We start from the raw sequence: 22,924 nt of genomic DNA, 5'->3' as shown, positions 1-22,924 counted from the left end.
GTCTCACTGCACTTTCAAACTTTTTAAAGTTAATTCAGCGTTTCTGTCTTACAAGCGCCTTACTCTATTTCTGATTAAGAGTTGCAAAACAAAGCACACAACCGAAAGCAAAGGAAAATATCAGAATTAAAACTTATCTGAAGCCTTTCCTGGCATATATCTGTCTTCCTGACAGGTCTACAGCAGCATATCTGCACTAGCGTGGATAATTATTTTAGTTTACATTGCACTATAAACAAATGCTACAACAAACATGTCAGAGCTGAGCTATTACTACAGGCATTTGGATTATCAGAGTAGGACACACAAAATACACGTAACAACCAAAAATCTAGTTTCTTTAGCAGCAAAGGTGATGTCACTATTTTGTGAAATGCAAGTCTACATGAGATGGGTAAATCATGCAAAGCAAAGCAACAGCAGAAAAAAAAAATTAAAGCAAGTAAAAGCTCTTACTGTGCAACAAGCTCGCCAAAGTTTTCATCAGGGCAGTATTTTCGAGGACGGCCTCGTTGAATATGACGGCCACGTTTAAACTCTTCATCATCAACAGTCCAAAAGGACCCAAACTCATCCTCTACTCTGATAAAGCACTTATGCAGTGAGAGGTTGGTGCGAATGGCACCCTGGGACAAGAGCAGCAGCAAAGGAGATGAAGTGGAAACAAAGGGACACGGGATCGGGGACAGAACAGACATCAAATACAGGGAAAAGGAAAAAGAAAATAAAATGCAATAAGCATAAGCAAATGGTTTGTGAGGGTTAATATGCATTGCCACCTAAAAGCTACTAGCATGTGATGCAACAAACACCAAGCAAGCAGGGTCAGGGTACTGGTGGGCATACAAACAGTAGTGATGAGATGTTTGTCTTGGTTTCCCTTAACTGAAACAATGCAAAACCACCTGTGGTTGGTCTAACACCAGCTAGCAGCCAAAAGCCTCTACGTTAAACTGTAAGCATGATCCAAGCTAGGCTAAGAAGTTCAAACATGGTGGACATACCCACTGATCTTTTGTGGCCTTCGTTTTTGGAACTCTAGTTCATCCACTGTCCATACTGCCCCTTTAACGTTTTCTACTCGCACAAAACACTTGTGAAGACTAAGATTATGACGCACTGCATTCTGCAGCAAGTATAAAAGAGAAAACATTCAAAAACTTTCTATGAGAAAATGCTTATCATTGTCCAAGAACAGCAGCACAGTCAGCTTGACAGTCTTCATTTTGCAATGTTAAGCCCCTTCCCCTCCCCGCACCCACTTGCTTTCCCCGGCTCTTTACATCTTATTTTGCAAAAACAAAATAAATATGAAAGCTTAAAACCAAGATTAAAAATTCAAGTTATTCTTATCAATTATTCCCAGTGTGAATGAGAACAGCCATCATTTTAAGCATGCACATTGTATAACACAGCACATTTCACACAGAATTCAAGAGGAACATTGCTTAGACATTTTCAAAACAAATATATATGCTCTGCAAAGAGAAACTTCTCCTCTCCTGGAAAAGAAAGCAGTTAGAAAGAACAGAAAGGATTTCACATAAGTACAGACGGCTCAATTTAGCAGAGAGGCACTGGAGCTGGTGTTGCTGTGGTTCCCCACAGCTGGGCTAATGCGAATCAGGTGCTGAGCATCCTTCCACACCCACGGCATGGACCTGGGGCTCGGGGGCTCGCCAGCACCCCACCGGCCGGCACGGCACCGACTCCTGCCTTCACGGCTTGCTCTTATATGGAAGTTGGCTCCTATTTCTGGCAGACTACTGTACTGACTGATCTGAGCCTCTGCCAAGTGAAAACACGAGGAGGGCTCTCCGAAACAAAGTGATAACATCCCCACAGCTCATCACCCAGAGGGACCCGCATCATGGCATCCGATGCTCAGATGTCCTCTCCGCAGCTCAGCGCCGGGGAAGGATGAGCCCGGCCAAGCCCTCCGACGTGCTCGGACCTTTGCTGAAGCCAGACATAATGAGACACCTCACTTTGTCATGGCAAGCTGTGGCTTTTCTGCCCCTGCTCCCTCTGAAACGATGCTGAGAGCCTCGCTGTTCTTCAAATGGAGTGCCATGCTCCTTCCCCGTTGTATGAGTTTTCTGAGCAAATACCCTACTACAAAGCCACTCGGATTTGTACATGGAGCTTGTCCCCAGTGCCGCTAAAAAGGGCTTGGTAAACAGGGAAAACAGAAGCAGCCATTTGCTGAAAATATGCAGGCGAACAAACTCCATCCATCATCACTGGCACCATTGATTTAGTCAATCTGGTTGACTCGTTAGCAGGCACAATGCCAGCCAAACACATGGCCTGGGTCTACGCAACCAAGAGAGTACAATTTTTTTTCCTTCCGTCGTCGTCGTGTTTTTTTTTTTTTTTTAATGAACATCGGGTCTGGATGGTGAAAAGGAGCTCTAATCATGAATGTCTAAATCACTGTGCAAACAAAGGGTACGCACAGTGCATTTGTCATGTAAATTAAGAGGCAGTGGTGTGTGTGCCTGGGAGGGGAAGACTAAGAGTCTTTTGCTACTTTTCCATTTCTCTGCAATCGCTAGCGCAGTCCTCGCGCTCCCAGGGAAGATTCAGGGCTCGAACTGCCTTTGCTCAGCAGATGCTTGAGTGCAAACACGTCTCCTCTGGCTGTAGGTGCCTGATCCTGGCACTCCGGCTTTTCCGCACCAATCTGCTTGTGAACTGGTGGAAAAATAAACCTCGAATATACTTTTCCTCTCAGCAAGGTAGAAATCTAGAAAGTCAACCTATCCATCAGGGCTGCTTCCTCCTGCCCTTACTTTCTCCTGTTCTTATTTTTTAATTTTTTCCCCCTCCCACCTCTCCCAGATTTCACTACTTTTTGGAAATTTTTGGCAAAATCCCCGATTTTGAGGTGGAGGAAAAACACGCAAACGCCCCACACCTTACAGGCTAAAATCAGCCAGCTCAGCAACTGCTGGTGGGTGCCGCACTAGTGCAACCCGACACAGGGCTGCCGGCCCACATCTGGGTAACTCAGGCAGTTTCCTGTGAAAATGGGAACACTGTCAAGTCTGGAGCAAAATGTAAGAATAATAATACTATTTCCCCCAGTGAAAGCTGATCTTGTAGTTCATACAGCAGTTGATCAAATGCACACAGCAAAGTTCAGCGAAGGGAGTCCTCCGAGTTTGTAAACAGTCTCTAAATACATGGTTGAGTAGAAATATTTGTGGTGTTCTTTAAATAAATTTAATGCCGGGGAAATACTTTACAGTCTGTTCTTGTTCTCTTATAGTCAACGTGCAATTGATGGTTAAGGCTGCTGGATCAGGCTCTTGCTGGATACGTTGAGACAGACAAGTTGAATGTTTGCAAGATGTCCACAAAGTGTTGCCCTCGCTTTCTGTTTTCCATGTGATCACTTATTCAAGGAATTCATGTCAGAAAAAAATTGTTTTGTTTCTCCTGCCTCTGGATATTTGCTATCTAACAGTTTTATTTGAACAATACCCCAACGTTTCGGAGCCACACCTGCAGCCTGTGCCTCATGGCTGCGACTCAGTGCCAGAAAATTACTCCAAAAAATAAAAGCAAACAGACATTGCTCTGACCTGTCAGAACCAGTTAGCAGTGCTCCCCCAGCAATCAGCTTAACAGAAAAATTAGGAGCTATTATTGTAAGATTATATATTTACCTTGTTAAAAATATTTGTATGCAAGCCACTTTTGCAGAAAAATTACCCTGAACATGCTTGAATGTAGTAAATGAAAGGGTTTGTTATTTTAATAACTGCTCAAGCTCTGCTGTACTGCATTTTGGGAAAGAGGTTCGTTTTTTAAAGGTCTTTATTCTTGCACTCTTCTGTGTTTTTGAAAGAGGGCTCAGGGAAGCTTGCCTGCACCAAACCCCGACCCTAAACTTGGGGAACACTGACCCAAATGCCCCCTAAGCATTAGCTGAAGGTGAGCGCAAATCAGCACGTATATATTCAAATTATTCTGATTCTGCAATTAGCCCCTTGTGCTCATTCTGCGCCCCGTGGGCTTCCCGTCATGCTAATCCAGAGCTGCATTTTCATCCCTGCTGTTCCTGAAGGCTGGCATAAATCTGAGCAGTCTTCAGCATGAAAACCTGCATTACTTCAAGCGATTGCCAATTTTGCTAGCACCAGTGGAACTTGGGGTGAAGCTTTTCTCCCCTGTTAAGTGAAGCAGGACCTGGACACCTGCACAAGGTCAAGGTGTCCAGGAGGGGTGTCCAAATGGTACCTGCCTCCCCGGGACACATTTTGCCTTTCTGCAAGCCCGAGGGTCTGCAGCTCAGTCTCTCTCCTCCTCCTCCTCTGTAGAAGTACACTGTAAGTGCACGTGGCTTCTGGGATTCGATTTTAGGTGATGCACAAAGCTAATTCCCAAAAGTAGCCTCGCAGGAGATAGGGCCAGGGCTGCCTGCTGCCTTCTTCCACTACCCCCTCCCCTTCCCTTCCCTTTGCTGCTGGAATTAAATAGGATTTTTACTTTAGCACCCACACCTGCAGCTGCTGAAAAGTCCTACTGGAACCACTCCAGCAGCAAAAGACAGGCAGGTCTAAAAGGATCTTAAATCAGGGAAAGTTAATTTCCTTTCTGGATAGTAAGGAAGCTGCGAAGTGCAACACTGCTCATGTTTTCCAACTGCAGTGAAGAATCAAAGCAGCAATCACAGAGACTTTTCCTGAACCTAAGAGCTTCTAGATCAAGGCTGAAAATGTACAAAATTGTGCTGGGATCTGAATTAAAAGCAAAACATGCCACTAAAACCCAAGCTAACTTCCAAGGACCATTTTTAGCTCCCTCCTCTGAAGGAATTAATCGTTAATGCAGGCTGAGACAGGAAAAACAGAAAAAGCTGATGAAACAGCATGTATGGGACATATTCATCCTACCCAGTCACTTGAAGCTGTTTGAGAGCAACAGTTGCCTAGATTAAGACAGGCTCAAAGTACCAGGGGTGCAATTTTTACAGCGATGCAAGATCCTGTTATTTGATTCATTCATTTGTAATTGCACTAGCTTCAGAAGCCAGTGTGTCTACTATCATGCTATATATAAGAGGAGTGGCCCACCAAAATACAAAATAAAATGAACTCCCCAGACCTCTTATCTAACAATATCTGAGATAGTTACGGTAGGAAATTGAAGTGTCAAATAACAAGTCCATTTCTGTTAAACACTTTTATTATTGTGGAACTTGCTTCTTGCATGTTATGTTCAATAAGCTTCTGCGGGGTGATTTAAAAAAAAAAAAGGATGCTTATAACAGATCTGTATATGTAGTTAAGAGTCAATTGACTGAGGAAAGAAATCCACTGATCTATAGATCCTAGGGAAAAAAGTGGCTGTTGTGATTACAGTCCGCATAACTAAAAAGACAAACAGTATCTTCTACTGACACAACAACTTTACCTCTTTTTTTTTTTTTCCCCCTAATACGTTCCAGCTGAAGGGCTTGAGTTTCACTGCTAGCAGCAACCACACAGAGGAACTTGTAGCATAATCACAGAACATAAAAGCCAATAATGGGGATTCAATTAGTGGTTTTCAAAGGCAGAAGAATTTTTCTGCCAAATATCAAATTGTTCCTGCAGATAAGGCACCCAGTGTGTGTCAAAACTGTCGATCTAAATTTTCATGTCCACATGTCGTTACAATTTGTTATGTCATCAGCAATGTCTATTCTGTACATGTCAGATATCAAAGGCAAGAGGCATAGGCAGGCTAAGGCTTACCTTCCACGTCGCCGCGTTGCGTCTGAAGTAAGCAAACATTCGCGTGAACCAGTTGTAGATTTCATTTAGTGTTAGCTGTTTTTCTGGAGATTCGAGGATGGCCTTGTGAAGCAAAGCGATTGCAAGATCAGTTATGAGCATACCAGTACAAAATACAGTCACGGTTTTACTTCACCAAATACAAAAAGGAAAGAAAGGAAGGAAGGAAGAAAGAAAAAGAAAGAAAGAAAGAAAGAAAGAAAGAAGAGATTTGGAGCAAAAAATCCAACGGAGGGTTTTTACAATATGAACCAAGATTAATGGCTGTATTTAACAGTTCAATGGCAAAATTCAGAATGGAATTATCTAATTGTTTTGAGTTTTTATTTCTGTTTCCTTACAGAAATATTAATTTATTAGTCATTCATAAAGCAGAATCAAAGAGAAATGCAAAACATTTCACTAGCTGATTAAAGCTCAGTAATTATTTAGAGCTCAGATTAATTCTAGGGATCAGAGATTACTGTAGTTTGTGATAATTGACTTGCCATCTTTAAACAGGCTCATTTTCACTGTTGTGTGAAATGAATTTCCTAATAATCACATCGTATTGTAATACTTAATCAAAAGCAATTATGTTATATATTGCAGTTCTAAAAACCCTTATAGTAAAGGTTTGAGCATTTGAGCACGCTTACATACCAAAGGTTTGAAAATCTATTTAATCCAGAGCGTGCACATATAGGGAGATGGGTTTTTTTTTCTAATCCAAATGCATGTGTTTGGCCAGCTTACCTGTCTAATTAAAGATGCATACGTGAATGGTGGTCTAACTTCTGCGTTCTTATAAAATTCTTGGTTCTGGGCAATATCTGCTAAATAAGAGCAGTTGTTCTGTTATCATCCCAGCCTGTCGCTGCCGGGCTGCGGGCAACAGCAAGCAGCCCCACCAAAGGGGCTGTGCCACCAGAACCCCTTTACCTGAAGAAATGGGGACGTTGTATTTATCTGAGTACCGCCTCCGGATGGGTCCGACGTTGTGCATGCTCGTGGTAGTGATGACCGACGGTCCCTGCGTGACGGGAGTGATGGGCGCAGTCGGGGTGGTGGGAGTATGAGGTAAGCTCTGCGGAGACGCCTCGGATGCAGTCTTGGAAAGCGTGACGCTCGATACCAGATTCAGCTGCGGAGGGAAGGACGAGGATTTTGTTACAAACAGCATTTCTGGCTAATTAAGGGCTGCAGAGAAAATTCTCGAGAACGGAACCTTCCTCAGTTCGAAGCAGAGAACACAGCCCGAGCGCTTGCTTCAGCACAAAGTGCTCTCGTAACATCTCCATTAGGAGCCAGTAAAGGGAAATAAATATATACATTTCCGAATAGATTTAAAAAAAGAATAACGTAGCCTGCTGCCAGAACTACAAACAGTGGATTTTTATCTAAACCTTAAAACAAGATCTCACGCAGCACATAGCCATTTTAATATTTTACTTTAGTTCCATTGTTTCACAATCTAAACCCCACGCATGTCTTATTTCCATCCTATCATTATGCATGGCTTCTAATCAGTCGTCTTGGCTATTTCATTGAAGGCATCAGGCTTAAAATAAAAAGCAAGACTTTCCTAGGGACGTACTAGGGAGAAAAGCAACCTCTCTCTTCAGCATTTGGGCTTTCCCCCTCCCCCCCCCACTCTGTTCATCCATTTTAAAAGCAAAGCCCAGAGTAGGGTAACACTGAAATAATTTAATTAATCACACTGCACAAAATACTGCAAGCATTCAGTCCAGCAGAAGTGGCACCACTCTTTTTTTTCCTCCTAGGACGGAAGGCATCAGCGTTACCTGCATGAAGCCCAGCCCCGGACAAACGGCAGTTTGTCACTGCAGGCTGTAAAACACAACTGCCTCTAGGATCGTGCACCAAACCCAGCTCCAACTCAAGTGTTTTCGATACACAACCCTATTTATATAACCGGCATCCACATTCCTCCCTGACCCTTTCTTTTTGCCCTACAACGTCCTTTGAAAGACGATGCTCTGTCTCAATAGGTCACTCCCGCTGAAGAATTTTAAACAAACAATCCGATCTCTTAACTACAACATCAGAAAAGACGACTCGGAAAAGGGCTCTTTGACTACTTCCACATTTCCTTCCCTTAGGCGGTTTTGCAAATAATGTTGGTGAAATCCCGACCCGATGGAAATCGGTAGCAAAATTCCTACTGAATTTAACAGGGCCATAATGTTACAACTTTTGTTTGTGATTAAAATTCCTTTTTGCTGGACATTAAACCTTTTCAGCTGAAGGCAAGGCGCACTACTCGGCCATCCTTCCAAGTATCTCCTGTTTATCCATAAAGCACTGTATTAATTTTCCTTGTATGAAAGTAACCAGATAAGAAAAGTCCTATTAGCATCCCTCGTATGAGTTAATAGTCACAAATAACATTTCTTTATAAAAACAACAGGATTTATCCAAAACAAAGGTAGTGGAAAATAAAGGGTTCTAATATTACAGAAAGGATACCAACACAAAAAGCCCATCGCCCACAAAAAGGGCACAGCTGAGTAACAGATAAATTATGATTGCTTTTCCCTCCCGACGGTGAGACGGAGCAAGCCGAGGGAAGCCCCAGCCACAACCGCCTGGCACAGCCCGGTGCTGTACGGCTACAACGGTGCACCGGCAAGTCGAGCACTGCTCCAAGGGAAGGAGGTGATGAGCAGCAGACCTGCAAACACCCATCTTTCTGCGCAGGTGCTTCAGCTTCCAGCGGGAAGTATTTAACGCTTTGTGGCAAAGCTGGAGAGTGCAAACCCGGCGAGGGATCGTGAAAGGCGGTGAAATAGGGGTATTGATTTCCCAGAGACTCCCGCACCGGTGCGACCGCTAACCGCAGCCCGGAGGTGAGCACGCATCTTCAAACCCCCGCGGTGCCGGGCACGGCCGCCACGTGCTGCCCGCAAAAGCCCAGTCCGTTTGTTGACTGGCGTGATTTAAGGACACTGATTAGGGACATGTCTATAGTAATGTCTCCCTGTTATCCATCTATCCATCTATTACATATGATAAAAGGACCGGTGACGATAATAATAGTACAACTGACAGGTCTCACCATGAAATTAAATCTACTGTATTTTATCTCTGTTTCCAAATGGACATTTTAACAGTCCAATAACTGCGAGCAAATCTGCATCAATTTTAAGTGCTCGTCTCTAGCGCAGGCTCGGCAGTAGGGCCCTCCTGTTGGAAAGATCACTGCTCGTGCTTCATCATTACGGCTCCAACTACTCCATTTCAAAAGAGTCCCCTTCCTTTTTTAGTGTGTAAAAACTTAACATTTAATCTGTTTCTACTAGGGAACTGCGAGAAAGGATCCACAAAGGTCAGCGTTCCCTGCTTAAAGAATTTGAATCGAGTTAAATTTCTTTAGGCTTTTCAGCGTAGGTAGCAACTAGGAATAAACACAGAAGAGGACGAGCAAAGGGGGGGGGGGGTTAACAGGCTTGACAAATGACACTGTGATTCACACCCACTGCTGGGCTGCCACTAATAAGCTACAGAGGAAGCAGCCAATCTCAGCTAATTACCAGATAAAATTGTATTGTAAGGACTCTAATTAGGAGATGCTTATGGAGGTGATCTAATGATTAAACGCTGCATCCAAGTGACCCCACCATCAAAGTGCAGTGGTGCAAGATGTCACCGGAATATTTTGTAGAAACAGTAATTTTATTTCAAGGAGGGGAGGCAGTAATATTTGTAATAATGGCTATGAGGTAAACTAATTAAAAGACAGTTCCTAAAGGAAGACTGTGGCTTTGAGCAGCTGTGGCCGTTCCAAAACAAAGTGCCAAATCTCAACAGAGGAGCTGCAGTCAAGTGGAAAATTTCTGCCTGACCTCTGCTCTTGCTATTAATTTGCAGGAAAACTAATGACACATATACATATTCCCACAAAATTGTTCTAATTGCTAATTTGCCAAAGGAGCCCAGTTTCCAAATTAAACATGACTGCAGTCCGTGAGGAAAGAGAGAACAAAAAGCTGGAACGCAGCGAGTCTGCTGCGTTTCACCTCCGACGACCATTTGCGAGCCTGAACCAACAAGTTAATGAAACACGACCTTGTCGAGCGCTAGCGAAGTTTTTCCTTTTTCCGTGTTTTATTTGATGACACTCTCCTCTTCCAGCCAGGGTCCGATCCCTGCCGGTGCTGTTCCCAAAACACAAGCTAGGGTTAGGGAGGAGAGGGCTGCGCTCCCTCCGCAGACCTTCGCTGCCGCTTTCTTTGTTGCATCTATAGCGCGAAGGCTGAAAAATCGGTTGTGAATTAGAGCAGAATAACAAATTATGAATGGTGTTGGTTTTGTTGCCATCTTGAATTATTAATCTGAATGGTAAACTATTAAATCTTAATACGGGCGTCAATTAGAAACGTGAAAGCGGCCGTGGATGATTGTGCAGGGCAAAGATCAGGGAGGGACTGGGCTGGGAGGGTTTCTTTTCCTGATGGAAACTCAACACTGTTTCTCCCTGTTTGCATTTTCTATTTAAAAACAAGTTACTATGATTAGAAAAGTTGTTCCTGTTGGCATTTTGTACACAGATTGTTTCCCACATACCGTAATTTTTGGATGAGGTATCATTGCCGTCAGAGGGGAGGGAGCCTAAGTCCCAGTGTTAGCACTTTAATGAGCGAGAACTCTCGCACTGCAACAAGGCACAACGCGGGGCACTGTCCAAGTGCCCTCGCACTCTCCACAGCCCTTGCACCAAAGAGTTAAATGTTTTTGTAATGGCTGTATGGGGAGATGGGGGGAGGGAGGATTTCCTCCAGCCCTTAAAAAAAAAAAATAATAAAAAAAAAATTCCCCAAAACAAGAAGAAGAAGGAAAAAACCCAACATAACAGAAAAACCACCAAAGCCCACAACAGTTTTAGGTCCTAAAATTCTGCAAATTCAATCACTGAACCTTGTTGGGTGCTTTGTTCACTTTTGGTTTTGGAGAATATTTCCTCGTACTGTTTTAACTTAATCATAAATGCCATAATTGTTTCAATGTTCAATATCCTGCTCAGGATTTTATTATTAACCTTCCCTTTCAAGAAATAGTCATGTCTTCCTATTAAAGGTTGAAGACTGAGTCATTTTCTTTTTTTTCTTGAGATATAAACAAGGCAGAGAGGTAACCCTCTCCTTCACCCTGCAAAATAGATTTCCAGTAAGTGGCTATCCCACTAGGGCTAAGTCTGATTTCTTCTTGTGTAAACATTTTACACGACAATAGTGGCTGCACATAAAAAGCCCCTGAAACTCTTTTAAAAGAAAAAAGAAAAAAAAAAAAAAGACATATCTAAGTGTCACGGTGGGGCCATACCCACAGCTGCAGGGCAGCGACTCCTCTGCGATGGATGCTGCTGCTCTGGTCCCAACTGGGGCTGAGGATTTATCTCCACCGAGATCCTGGGACTGAAATCCTCTGGAGCAGAGACTCCTTTTCTTGACACCGAGGGGAGAGAAAGCTAACGCTGGGCCTAAAACTTTGTTAAATGCTGTGTCTTCCTCTCCCGTTTCAGCCTGGACACATTAGTGTATTAGATGCAGAGCCTGGCAGGCAGCAATCACTTAGCAGGTGTTGTTATTGGCAGGAATACTAAGGAAACCGAAGCTGAGGAGTGAGACTTAATGAAAACCAGTATATAAAAACAGCTTTTGTTGTGCTTGAGAATCTCTCTTTATTGCTGCATATCGTTATTTTTTCAAACTATAAAGTATGGCTACAGCAGCTAAAATGCTCAGTCATTACCTCAACAGTTAAAAGACTATTTTTTTTTTTTAACGCTTTGTTATTACAGTTGCTAAAAACAGTATTTCAAAACAATCATAACTGCTATGGTTAGGGTAAAAAAAATACATTAAAGAGGGAATATCTAACAGTGTATTTTATTGAAAGTACCAAAAGTTCCTTTAAAAGTTTTCTGTCTATTTTTAAAAGATGGCTATAGCACCCAGTACGCAGAATTACTTGTTGGTTGATGCTTTTTCCTTTTCCTTCCCTTCCTATGAACTTCAACATAAGTCAATGCCCCAAAAGAAAGCACATTTCCATTTCAACCTATTGCGCTGATCACTAACACCAACGAAAATAGCATGTAGGGGAAGGTATCTTAATAGCAAAACCAGAATGGCAATTCTTGAGAAATCGTTGTTCTGGCTTTTGTGTTGTGGTTTGGTTTTTTTCTTCCTCCTTGAAAAAAATTCACCTTACAAAAATACGTCACAACCTACTCCTTCACAGACATCTTTGTTCTCTATTTATTCAAGTCCTTTAGTCTCACCAAAACAACACATGTAGCGGTAATACCACCAACTTTGCCTGTTCCAAGTGTTAAGTTGTCAGATGCTTTCATTTTCTTTTAAAGCGCTGAACTGTTGGGCATTTTAATTATACAGTCGGACATTTTTAACAGTGGCACTGAGCGCTGCCCCGGCTCCTGATGTGCTCTCCCTCCCCAGTCCCTTCCTGCCTGCCCAGCAGCTCCTCCGGAGCCGGGGAAGAGCTGCCCTTCGCCGTACACCAGACACCAACAGCCGCCTCCCCACGTACCTACCTATCAGCCGAGGATTTAGGCCATCCACCACCACGCTACGTAAGAACGTACTTAAATCTCACCGGCTTTAATAGGACTAAAGAGCTTTCCTGAACAGATGTCTTGGTGGACTGGTGTAGTGAAATGCACAGGTCACTCCATCGCCCTTCCCAAGGTCAAAATTACTGCAAGGAGCTAAAGCCACCCCAAGGTGGGGATGTGATGGACGGACACCGCTAGACTGGACAAGCAACCCTTCCCTGAAGCTGGGTGAGTTTTGAACAACCACCAAGAACCTGGCTGTGGTCTGGCTGGTCCAAAACCACCCGCTCAGCTACTGCCTGAAGCCCAAAAGGCAAAGACGGTACCAACGGTCAGCGGGGATTACAAATGGCACGTGCTTAACACGGACACTCAGTCACCAACTTTGCCTGCCAGTAACAAAATAGTTTTAAAACAAGCATTAACATCCTTTAAGCAGAATAAAAACATCTCCTCAGTCATGAAAAGGCTGTAATTTTAAATCCCAATTCACTGCTATGTTTGGATACGCAGTGGCTCTTTCCTTTAAAATCACCAATGTACCGTAATATATTAATTCTAACATACACCTTGCATTAGTTATGTTGGAAAAAAAAAATTAATTACTGCATGTAAAGAATACTTTGCACTGCAATAATGGTCATCAGATCTTTTTACCAAAGTCCTATCCCACTGAGTTAAAAGGACGAGGGTCTAGCACAGACTACGCAATGCCTGTGTATTTTTTTTCCAGTAGGAAAGCACAATTTATGCAAAACACTATACTTCTACATTTTATAATTAATTTTCAAATGCTTCACCTATACATATTTTAATAATTTCTGATTTATCAGATGGTATCTATAATAAATTTTCTATATTTCAATAAATGAAAAGAAGGCAGTTTCAATCCAACAACAGAGTGCCACACAATATAGGCCTGTCAGGCACCAATTTTTACTTCTAACAAGTAAGTTAAAGGATAAGGAATTTATAATGCTACCTGTGAACGAAACCACTTTTCATATACAAATGTGATCTTTTTTTTTCCAAAGGGTAATACAACAGTACATTTACATAAACTAATCCAAACAATCTATGTATTTGACAATGGCAAACCTCACACAGACTGCCTATTGTTGGTTTACATCTTGGAGTTCTTTATGTTGGCTTGTAACACTGCTCTAGCTGTCAAAGGTTTGACTTGGACTCTAAATAAATGGTTATAGAAGTGCTGTGCAGCGATATTGGACTTCTTTGCAAAAGAAAACCTGCTGTGTATGAATTCAAAAGCTATTAATTTTTCAGTCAAAAATATTCATGCCTATTTCTTTTAATAAAGAAACACTGTGCTGAGCAACTGAGAGATAATGTTGACTAGTGGTACAGAATTTTCAATAGAGCAGTTAAAAATAAATTTAGTAGGAGGTCCCCAACAAAGCTATAATTTTCCAGAATGTAAAACATTTTTAATACTAATCAAGACAGCCCTTTTCCCCCTGCGCTCACTTTTTTTTTTTCTTTTTTTTTTTCCTTTTTCCGCTGCTTTTCCCTGTTTATTAGCTGTTAACACTAATCTTCATGGCGACACCGCCTGGTATCTCCGTAGCCTACAACATCCACGAAAGCTTCCTGCCCTCCACGGCTGAGCATCGATCATGAGCTGCCTTGCCAGACGCTCCTTGCCTTCTTATGATTTCCTCCCTTTAGTTTTTAATCCTTCCTCCTGAGGGGCACTGCTGTTACGAAAGGCCTCAAGGCAGAGTGCTTTGAGACTCCCAGATTATTCCGCTGTTTTAATTTTTAATCCAGTAAGAGCTATAGAAACCAAACCTCCTCCCCATTCTGTTGGGTCTACATACTTTGCCAACAATGCGCTGCAGCATTTGCATTCAGGCTGAGATGGATGCGAGGAACTAGAAGAATGCTATTTTTATAGACACTGTAAGTAGTTTCTACTCTAGAGGGCTAGTATCCACCAGATCAAGCAATTTTAGGCATCTCAACAGCTTAAATGGAAGGGTTTATACCTACCACTCAACTCTCTCCAAGAAGGCACCGAAATTTCCCATTGACTTTGACATCTGCTCCAGTGTTGCTGAATAGCCTGCAATTTTCTGTCTAGTAGCCTCCCTATGCACTTCTGCAGCCATTTATTTCCAACTACATGGAAACTGAGAAATCCTTTTCTAGTAAAAATGTGTGCGCGAAGTGTTTAATGATTTTATGTTCTCTATCTCTGTAATGTGTTCTGTTTCAGACATTAATTTTGTCTACCAACTGCATCTTGGCAGGCTACCATATTTGCTGGGTTAATAGTCTGACTCCTTTTTATTTCTATCACCATAAATCACACATATATGGGTGTGTGTTTGCTTTATTTATAGAAAAAAAATCAGTCAAAACAGATAAACCAATACTTTGTCATTATGCTGCATCATTGCATATTGATTAAAATTGCTAGTACTAACTATAGATTGTCAACGCTCAATTAATTTTCACACAATGACTCAAAGCAAAATCAAATAAAGTCAGTGTACCTTTAAATCTTACAAATCTTAAAATCAAGAAGCAAAGCACTCTCTCCATTTTGAATAATCATTGGAAGCTCCGACGAACATTTTTAGCATTAAGAGGTTGGGAGAAAACAACAGCTGAAGAAGAGTTATTTTGGTCAGGGAATGAGATGGTGGATTTGCCTGGGTTTGGGGGTATCCAGGAGTTTTCTTGGGCTGCAAAGCCACTTGCTTCCCCCACACTCCCCTTTCTAAAGGGCAATCTGGGGCGGAGAAGGCTTCTCTTCTCAGTTTCAGTAGTATAAAACCTGATACTGGGTAACCGCGATTATCATCAAAATATGCAGCTAGAGTCTCTTCTACTGTAAATGTCTGTCAGACAGACAGAAAGCAAAATAAATATACTAAAGTTAATTTAATTACATCTCCTTCCTAACACTTCCTAAGATTTCATGCAAGCGGGACAGATGCAAAGCGACTTCCAGGCTAGCACGTGAGGCCAGAAGAAGGCCCAATGCATCAGCTTTAGAGCAAAACTTCTTTCAAACTCCCTGAAGAGAGGGGGATGACAAAACTGGGGTGCCTGTGGCAGTGCCTCCTGCAAAGCAGCACTTTGCATCTCCTCACTGCGACCGGTTCCGAAGCTGGCCATGCTTTGCATCACACACTCCGGTGGGGAACAGGAAAGAGAGGTTTGTTGTGAGGGTTTTTTTTTTTGCTTTTGGCACGGTTCGGTACTTACAGGCTGAGGGGTGGCTTTTGGTTCGGTTGACTTCACATGCAGGTGTGTCATCATGGCTTGCAGGCGCTCTTTATCTTTTGCAAGCTGAAAGGGGGGAAAAAAAAATATCCTCTTAGTCATACGAATAAAACCCAGCCTCTGCTTATTCCTAATTAAACAGCTGGCACCGAGGCATGAGACAGAAGAGTTTTATTGCTGAGTAGCTTGGAAATTGTATATGGTCTATTCTTGAGGTAAAGCTAACGCGTGGTGCTGGGTGTCACTATTTCCCAAAGCAAAATGCATTAGCCCTCGAGTGAGAAGAGCTAGACCTGCCGGCACCAAGAGCTTCACTCTAGCCCTGACAGCTAAAAGACAACAGTGAATCATGTTTATTAACCAGCCCCACTCCAGCTCAGGAGGTGCAGCGGAAAGCAAGCAAGGCAGCGGCTCTGAGATACATGTGCCTCCTTTCAGACCAGAAAACAAGCAGCACAAATGGACCATGGCTTTTACGTCACGTACAGGCTTTGCGGCATGTGCAGCGAGCGCAGAGACAGCGGTGGTTAAACCACACGAGGCACCTCCGCGGGGCACAGTGGGTGGCCTCGGTTGTAGAAAGCACCTTGCTTTTACTTGAGAAGGTGGTACAGCCCCTTGATGGGTCACCCTGGGCTGAGAACCTGAGCAGGGGCACCCTGAGCGTGGGGCAGGAGCAGCGGCGTAAGCTGCCAGCATCCCTTTGGCATACGGCTGAGGGCAGCAGTGTGAGAAAGACTAACAGTGTCAGCGACCGCCCCAGAGCACTCCTCTTGGGGCACCCAACACCACAGGACCGACGCTTTCACTCTTTCTCATCGGTCACGTCATGCCCAAGAGTTGGGGCAAAGCTCCTGCTCTGGATGTCTCTTGTATATTTTTTGGTCGAGATCTGCACCAGGCCACAGCTGGTGTCTTGGGATCACACCATAGACATCCTTAGCCAGGATGATTTCCCACTGCATCTCAATGCACTGGACAGACACTAAATCTCATTATTTTTGGAAACAAGACTTTTGTTTGTATGTGCGAATAGGGCTTTTTCCAGCTGCTCTTCAAAGACAAAAGATATGAAGAAATAATACTAATGAAAAAGGGGTGTTATTAACCTACATGCCCAACATAAAGGTTCCTGTTTCCAGAAGGACTTGGATCAGGTTCTTCCAAATGACAATTTTTGCAGAGCTGAATTTTTTCAGAGCTGAGTTTTTGCTTTAGACAAGCCAGATTCGTGGTGCCAAGAAGAGAACTGTGCTCACATTCCAGCAAAACTTTAAACAACCTGCCCACCTTATCGCCATCATCTGTTTGTAGCAGTAAAGTTGGGCTAAGTGTATATAAAAGGAGATTTGGTCATAAATCCCCATTCATAACCTTACAGTCAAGGTTGTCTTGCTCTTTGCAAGGCGAGGAGTTTCTGACCGTGCCAGAAAGGTATCATGATGGGATAAAACTTGGCACAGGGGTTTCCAAGACAGGAATTAAATAAAGGAAAAAATGGTGTCACCAGTGTGTGCTCTGGGAGTGCAAAAGCAAAATCACTGGGCTTTTCAAACAGCTGCTCGTTTCTTGGTCAAAAACCTCAATGGCAAGAGAAAAAACCTGACACCTACAGTAGATCTCCTGCAATCTCATCACCAGATCTGCGTTGGACTTCACAGAAGAGCCAAAGGGCAGCGACAGGCTCTTATCGTAATGCTGCAGCAGAAACTTCGCCCTCGGAGTCCTCTGAGGACCTCTTCAGAGAAAGGAGAGGTCTCACCCCTCAGCCACCGTGCTTTGCACAAAACAAATCAAACCCGAGAAATAGCTGTACTCTCAGTGCAGCTCTGTTGTGCAATCTCTCATTCGTAGCAGTCGCTGGGCACACAGGCAGCTTGCCGGGGTCATCTGTGCATTAAATTCTGGTCTGCAGGCTACTGCAGAAGAACAACATCTTCTAGCCAAAATAAATAAAAGGCAGGCACCTGAAAGCTTCCTGCCTGCACCGGCGCGGCGGCGGGAGGGAAAGGCACCCGGGTAGCACGGGGCACACCCTGCGGCGCTTCCTCCGGGCCCCCTCGGCGAAACAGAGCCGTGCACCTCCCTCCGAACGGCCGGGGTCCTTGTTTGTCGTGTTTTCACTCATCATCTTAGCAATGCTTTTAACGCCGTTTCTGGTGGATGGAGGTTATTAAAGATCCTCTCGACATTTCAGGCAGACACATGCTAGCATTTTGTCATAGTCTAGGAATTCAAACACTCATCCAGTTAGGCAGGAGTTTAAATTATGAAAAATAGAGGTCTCTTAGTTTCAAAGCATTGAAAAGAAGTAAAAAAATCTGAAGAATTTCTTTAAACTGTTTTTCCCTTAGGTTAGGAAGCAGTAGTGATATAAAACTAGAATGTCACTAGTAGCCCCTCCATTCAGCAGGGTCATAAAAAAGAAGCCATGAGGGCTTGCTTGGCCCCCGATGGGAGCAAATTCTCACTGGTGGCACTCACTGGAGTGCTGATGGTCCAGAAATGGGGATTAGTAGTAGATATGCCAGAAAATGGTCTTCATCTACTGATAGCGTTCTTGGGCAAGGACTGTTCTGCTGTGTACAAAAGGATCTGCTCTGTACAGGGGGTCTGAGGACTACAATGCAGTTTCCTTCTCTTTTCCTGTATCCATTTGGAAAGTTCTGCATGGTGGGGCTTTTCAGATAGCCACCCCCTTCTTCATGAGAAGTCTGATTTTATGAGGTTTCCCTCACCTCTGTGGGGTATAACCATGATGTAGGTGCCTAACTGCGGTTCAACAGAAAATACATCCAAAGCAAGGTACACGCTTTGCAAACTTGGACACCAAGACACACGCCCTGCCCCGGAGCGGTTAAATCCTAGAACTACACAGGTAGGAAAGGCAGGACAGGGAAGGCACAGAAAGCACAGAGCAGAAGGGGCTCAAGGCAAGGGGACAGCACGGGAGCCTGGTGACCAAGAGAGAAGGCATTAGGTACAGATGAAGGAGAAACTGCACAGGAAGAAAACCAGACAGAAAATAATGGCAAAGTGGAATGTGAAAATGGAAACCCAGTGAGGGCAATCAACAGGAGCAACATGGCCACATCAACAGGAAGGGAAGATGGCTTCAGCAGCAGGATTTTGGACGGACCAAGGACAACAGAGAAGGAAGTCGGTCATGGGCAATGCAAGAGACAACCAAGACATAGCCTCTTCCCTCCCGTTACGTGCCTAGTTAGGCTGTGCACTAGAAAGGTTTAGGATCCACCCTTCAAGAGTGTCAATGGATGCTTTAAGAAAACAGGCCCAAGCAGTGTTTCCACTACACTGAAAACAGCCAGCTGTCTTCGTCTTCTCCCATTAGGAGACACTTTTTTAAACTTATCATAGCCTTGTTGCCGTCCTGAAATGTTTTTCCACTCAAAGGTGGTGCTGCAAAATGGATGTCCTATTCCAGCTAAGAACTAGCTAAGGATAGGGATATGTTCCTGTGTTTGTGTTTTACCCAGCAGCCCAATTCTCACTATTTATAATGGCAACAAATGATCATGTCAAGATGGTTTAAACAAAGTGAAATATGAGAAGATCTCTACCTTGTCTGATATTTTAAGTATGTTTGTGATGGAAATGCTGAGACCAAAGCTTCAAGATACTTCTGCAAAGGGGCATTTGCAACTAAACACAAACCAGATTTGATCTGTGGTTTTGGTTTTTTGTTTGGGGTTTTTGTTTGTTTGTTTGTTTTCCCAAAAAGTTCATTTAAAAATTACTTTCTTTAAAAGACATTACACTTATCTCTGTCTACAACAACGATAAAACTATTGTGCGTAAAATAAGTAAGAGCATAAAGAAAAAAAGAAAAGCTCGCATTTGGGTCCACCATACTCACAACCTGAAGCGCATTGCACAGGGGGAATGAATTTCTTAAATTCTACCCCTGTCTTGATGGGGCTGTACATGCATGAAACGGTGTGACATTTAGATCTTTCCATGGTGTTGGACCCTGAACAACACGTGATAATTCTTCACAGCTCCAAGGGAAGGCAAAGCTTCTCAGCCGTGCTGAGCACCACAGGCCAACTGGGACAGGCTATGGGTCCCTCTTCTCTCTAGCTTCCCAAACTCAAACAGTCGGGCACAGGGTTTGCTGGCCCCACTCTGTCGGCAACTACTCCGTTGCGGGAGTATCAGGCCAAGGGTCTTAGTCCAACTGCTCCTGCTACAATACGTTGGGCGCTGCAGAGCACGTCGTTGAAAACCCTGTTGTTGGGCCAGGCTTTTGTTTTATCATGGTTCTGTGCAAAAACAGGCCACAGCCAGACAAACCAGGTACTGGAGGACAAATCCTCGTACATATTTAGGCAGAATTTTTTTTTTTTAAAGTATCAGTGGACTGATACACAGGATGAAAGGAGAAGGGAGAAGAGGGGAGTTACAGGTACATTTCAGAAGCAGGACCACCTTCCTCCTCCACCTACCCTTGCGGGTCAATGCACAGATGGTCTCGCTCTGTTATCAACATCCCTGTCTAAATTAAGCCTCCAGTTCATCCTATCTACTATGCTAGTATGATTGTTAAAAATAAATCCACAACTTTTTAGCCCTCACACCACTTGGAAAGTATGTTCTTGTCTTGGGGACCTTATGCTGCCCTCCCATGCAACGACTCTAACCTAAGAGGTATTCCCAGCACTAAATGGGTGTGAAGCTGTAACTATAACAATTCGTAGAATGCACCGCTGAGAAATCTTTCAAAAATATTGTCAAGGGCTTATAGGAGAGGTGGTAACCAAGTATGATCTCTGTCCTCTCCAACTGTTAACATAGGGCATCCTCCTGTAGCTCCAGTCACAGCCATTCCCAGCGACTGCAGGAGAGAAAGATTAATGCTTTTCAAGATGACTGTAACCGAAGGATCTAGATTTATCTTCAGCCTGAATATTTCTGCATCTTGGTGAAAGATTATCTCATATCTGAGTTTACCAGGAAGACTGCAGATTTTTTTTTTTTTTTTTCTCCCTAATTCCCGAGAAACTTGTTAAAATAACAGACCATTTCTCATAACATTTTCTGCAAGACTCTGGTATTTTATGACTGGCAGTCTGATTTTTATAAAACTTGTATTAAAATAGTTTATATTGCTTCAGCTAATAGTGAAAGAGTGTTTGAGTGTCATGACCAGCGTGTTCCTGAAAGTAAAATTTAGGAAATCTCTATGAAAGAAAAAGGGTAATTTGTAAGATAAGAAGATAAAAGGCATTTTTTTAAATGCTTATCTTGAAAAGTAACAACAAGAAGTTTAAGTGTGTTTTTGCTGATTTTTCTCTCCAACTATTTGAAGCTATAAATGACTTAACTCAGTAAAATTCCAAATGTAATTATCTTCTGTACTTAGCCCAAGGCTTTCCATATATCTCTACACTGCTGTCTTGCATACAAAATAGGTTTTTCAATAGCTGGTAACTATATAATGTACAACATTGTTTTAATTTCCCCTTCTTTGCTAACCTCTTGCCTACACAGAGACACACTGTCAAAGCCGCCCAGCCAGAGCAGCGAGGTGCAGGGAGACAGAAAGGACTCAAAAGCATTTGGAAAGGCAGTTACACAAACAGGTCATACCTTTGCATCGCATTCAATATATTCCAATTTACCCCCTTTTGGCACTTAAAAAAAAAATTATTTGCTACAAATGGCAAAAAATAATAGTAATAATAACAATAATACATGGAGAATATTAGTATATGAGAGACCACCAAACAAGCCAGGTCATGCAGCGTTTTGAAATAAGCATCAACCATTTCCCCCGTGTAACGACAACTCTAAACGAAGGGGACCATATTCCGCTCGCCCCCCCCTCCGCCCCCACCCTGGGTGAGTATAAAAAGCATTAGATACATGCTGATGGATTTCCAATCAGTCAGCCTGTTTAAGTTTCCTATTCCTTTTCAAGTTACGGTTTAGAAAAGAGGAAATGAAGCTGCAGTTTCTTTTGACGGTTTTTAAAACTACTACAAGAAGGTTTTGAAAGCTGGTTTTCAATCATAGGGGGAAAAGCAGAACTCATTTTTTTATTGCTGTCGAGAATTGGATGTGATTAATACTGAGGTAATATTAAAATAAATTTTATTTTACCTGTAGCTCTAACTGCTGTACAACCTGCATTTGTACTCTACATTGGGCTGTACTTCTATCATCCAGCGCATGCTCACTGTTGAGATGTCTGTAACAATACACAGAAAATCATTAAGTGAAATGGATAAACAAAAAGGAAAAAGTAGTTACCAGGATGAATAAGCAGTCTGAATGTTATCCAGCAGGTCTTCATCAATATCTGAGATTTTTAAGATCATGTTTAATTTTTTTTTTTTTTTTTTCCCCTCTGTCCTGCTTTGGCTTGTGTATCTTCCCATCACTCGTTATACCTTAAGCACATTTTTTCAGAAGGTAGCTCATTTGTATGTAAGAGAAATTTTGCAAAACAGTTGTTTTTCCTCCATTAGGTAAATGAAAGTGAGATCGAGACATGATACTAAAATAATTTCATATCAAATTTTGTATTACTTGACTATAAGATGCTGGATATACCTAAATGGACACATGCAACACATGAATAATTAAATCCCATAGAACCCTCATGTTTACATGATTGAAAATAAAATAAAATACATGATTGTGTAAAGAACAAAAAAACCCACATAAAATTTGGTGTATAAGTATGTGCAAAATATGTACCAATAAAAGAGAGAAAAATACGGACAGTTACTGTAAAACAAATCTTCTTCATCCAAAAGAAACAAAAAGTCATCCAGAACACCAGAACAGCTGGAATTCAAGGTTTATTGTAGTACGTGTTCTGAAGAACTTCCCCCATGCAAATGTTAAAATAAATAAAAGAAAATACAGCCTTGAGGATAAAACTGCTCTAAGGCTCAGGCTAAAGCTATGTTTTGGGGCTAAAACTTTCACAGAAGTGCCAAAAAACCCCATAAAAATCCCCAAACATTGTTCTCCCATCTACACTTTTTTTACCTTTAAATTGCCTTGATTTCAAGATCTTTAGCATACGACGGGCTAAATTTAACTCCACTGACTCTGTGATTTACAACACAGAACAATTTGGCCTACTTATCCTCTCATGCTGGCTAACCACTGATCTTAAACGTATAATATTTAGTACTCTGTGGAGTAACTTTCTCACCTGCTAACAAGAAATTTATTTCTTTAATCATGGCAAACAGAGAAGTTCTGATTGTGACCGCTGTAGTAAATCAGATGCCCACCACTCACACAGCTTCCCTCCTCCCTACGCTGAAAC

General features: G+C 42.6%; 1 protein-coding gene across 1 annotated transcript in view; it reads right to left on the bottom strand.

Annotated features, from left to right (window-relative positions):
- FOXP1 (forkhead box P1) overlaps positions 1 to 22,924 on the bottom strand; it is a gene marked incomplete at its 5' end in the record, with an annotated part of 43,955 nt that overhangs the window by 12,055 nt on the left and 8,976 nt on the right. Inside the window, 6 exons of the mRNA XM_009709853.1 lie at positions 1,005 to 1,126; positions 5,748 to 5,849; positions 6,522 to 6,598; positions 6,708 to 6,909; positions 15,601 to 15,684; positions 21,742 to 21,829. Coding sequence (XP_009708155.1) covers positions 1,005 to 1,126; positions 5,748 to 5,849; positions 6,522 to 6,598; positions 6,708 to 6,909; positions 15,601 to 15,684; positions 21,742 to 21,829 — 675 coding nt within the window. The remainder of the gene's footprint in view (positions 1 to 1,004; positions 1,127 to 5,747; positions 5,850 to 6,521; positions 6,599 to 6,707; positions 6,910 to 15,600; positions 15,685 to 21,741; positions 21,830 to 22,924) is intronic.

This window comes from Cariama cristata, unplaced genomic scaffold (genome assembly GCF_000690535.1).
Source record: "Cariama cristata isolate BGI_N322 unplaced genomic scaffold, ASM69053v1 scaffold14221, whole genome shotgun sequence".
Lineage (NCBI taxonomy): Eukaryota > Metazoa > Chordata > Aves > Cariamiformes > Cariamidae > Cariama > Cariama cristata.
This window is presented reverse-complemented; position numbering and strand designations above follow the sequence as displayed.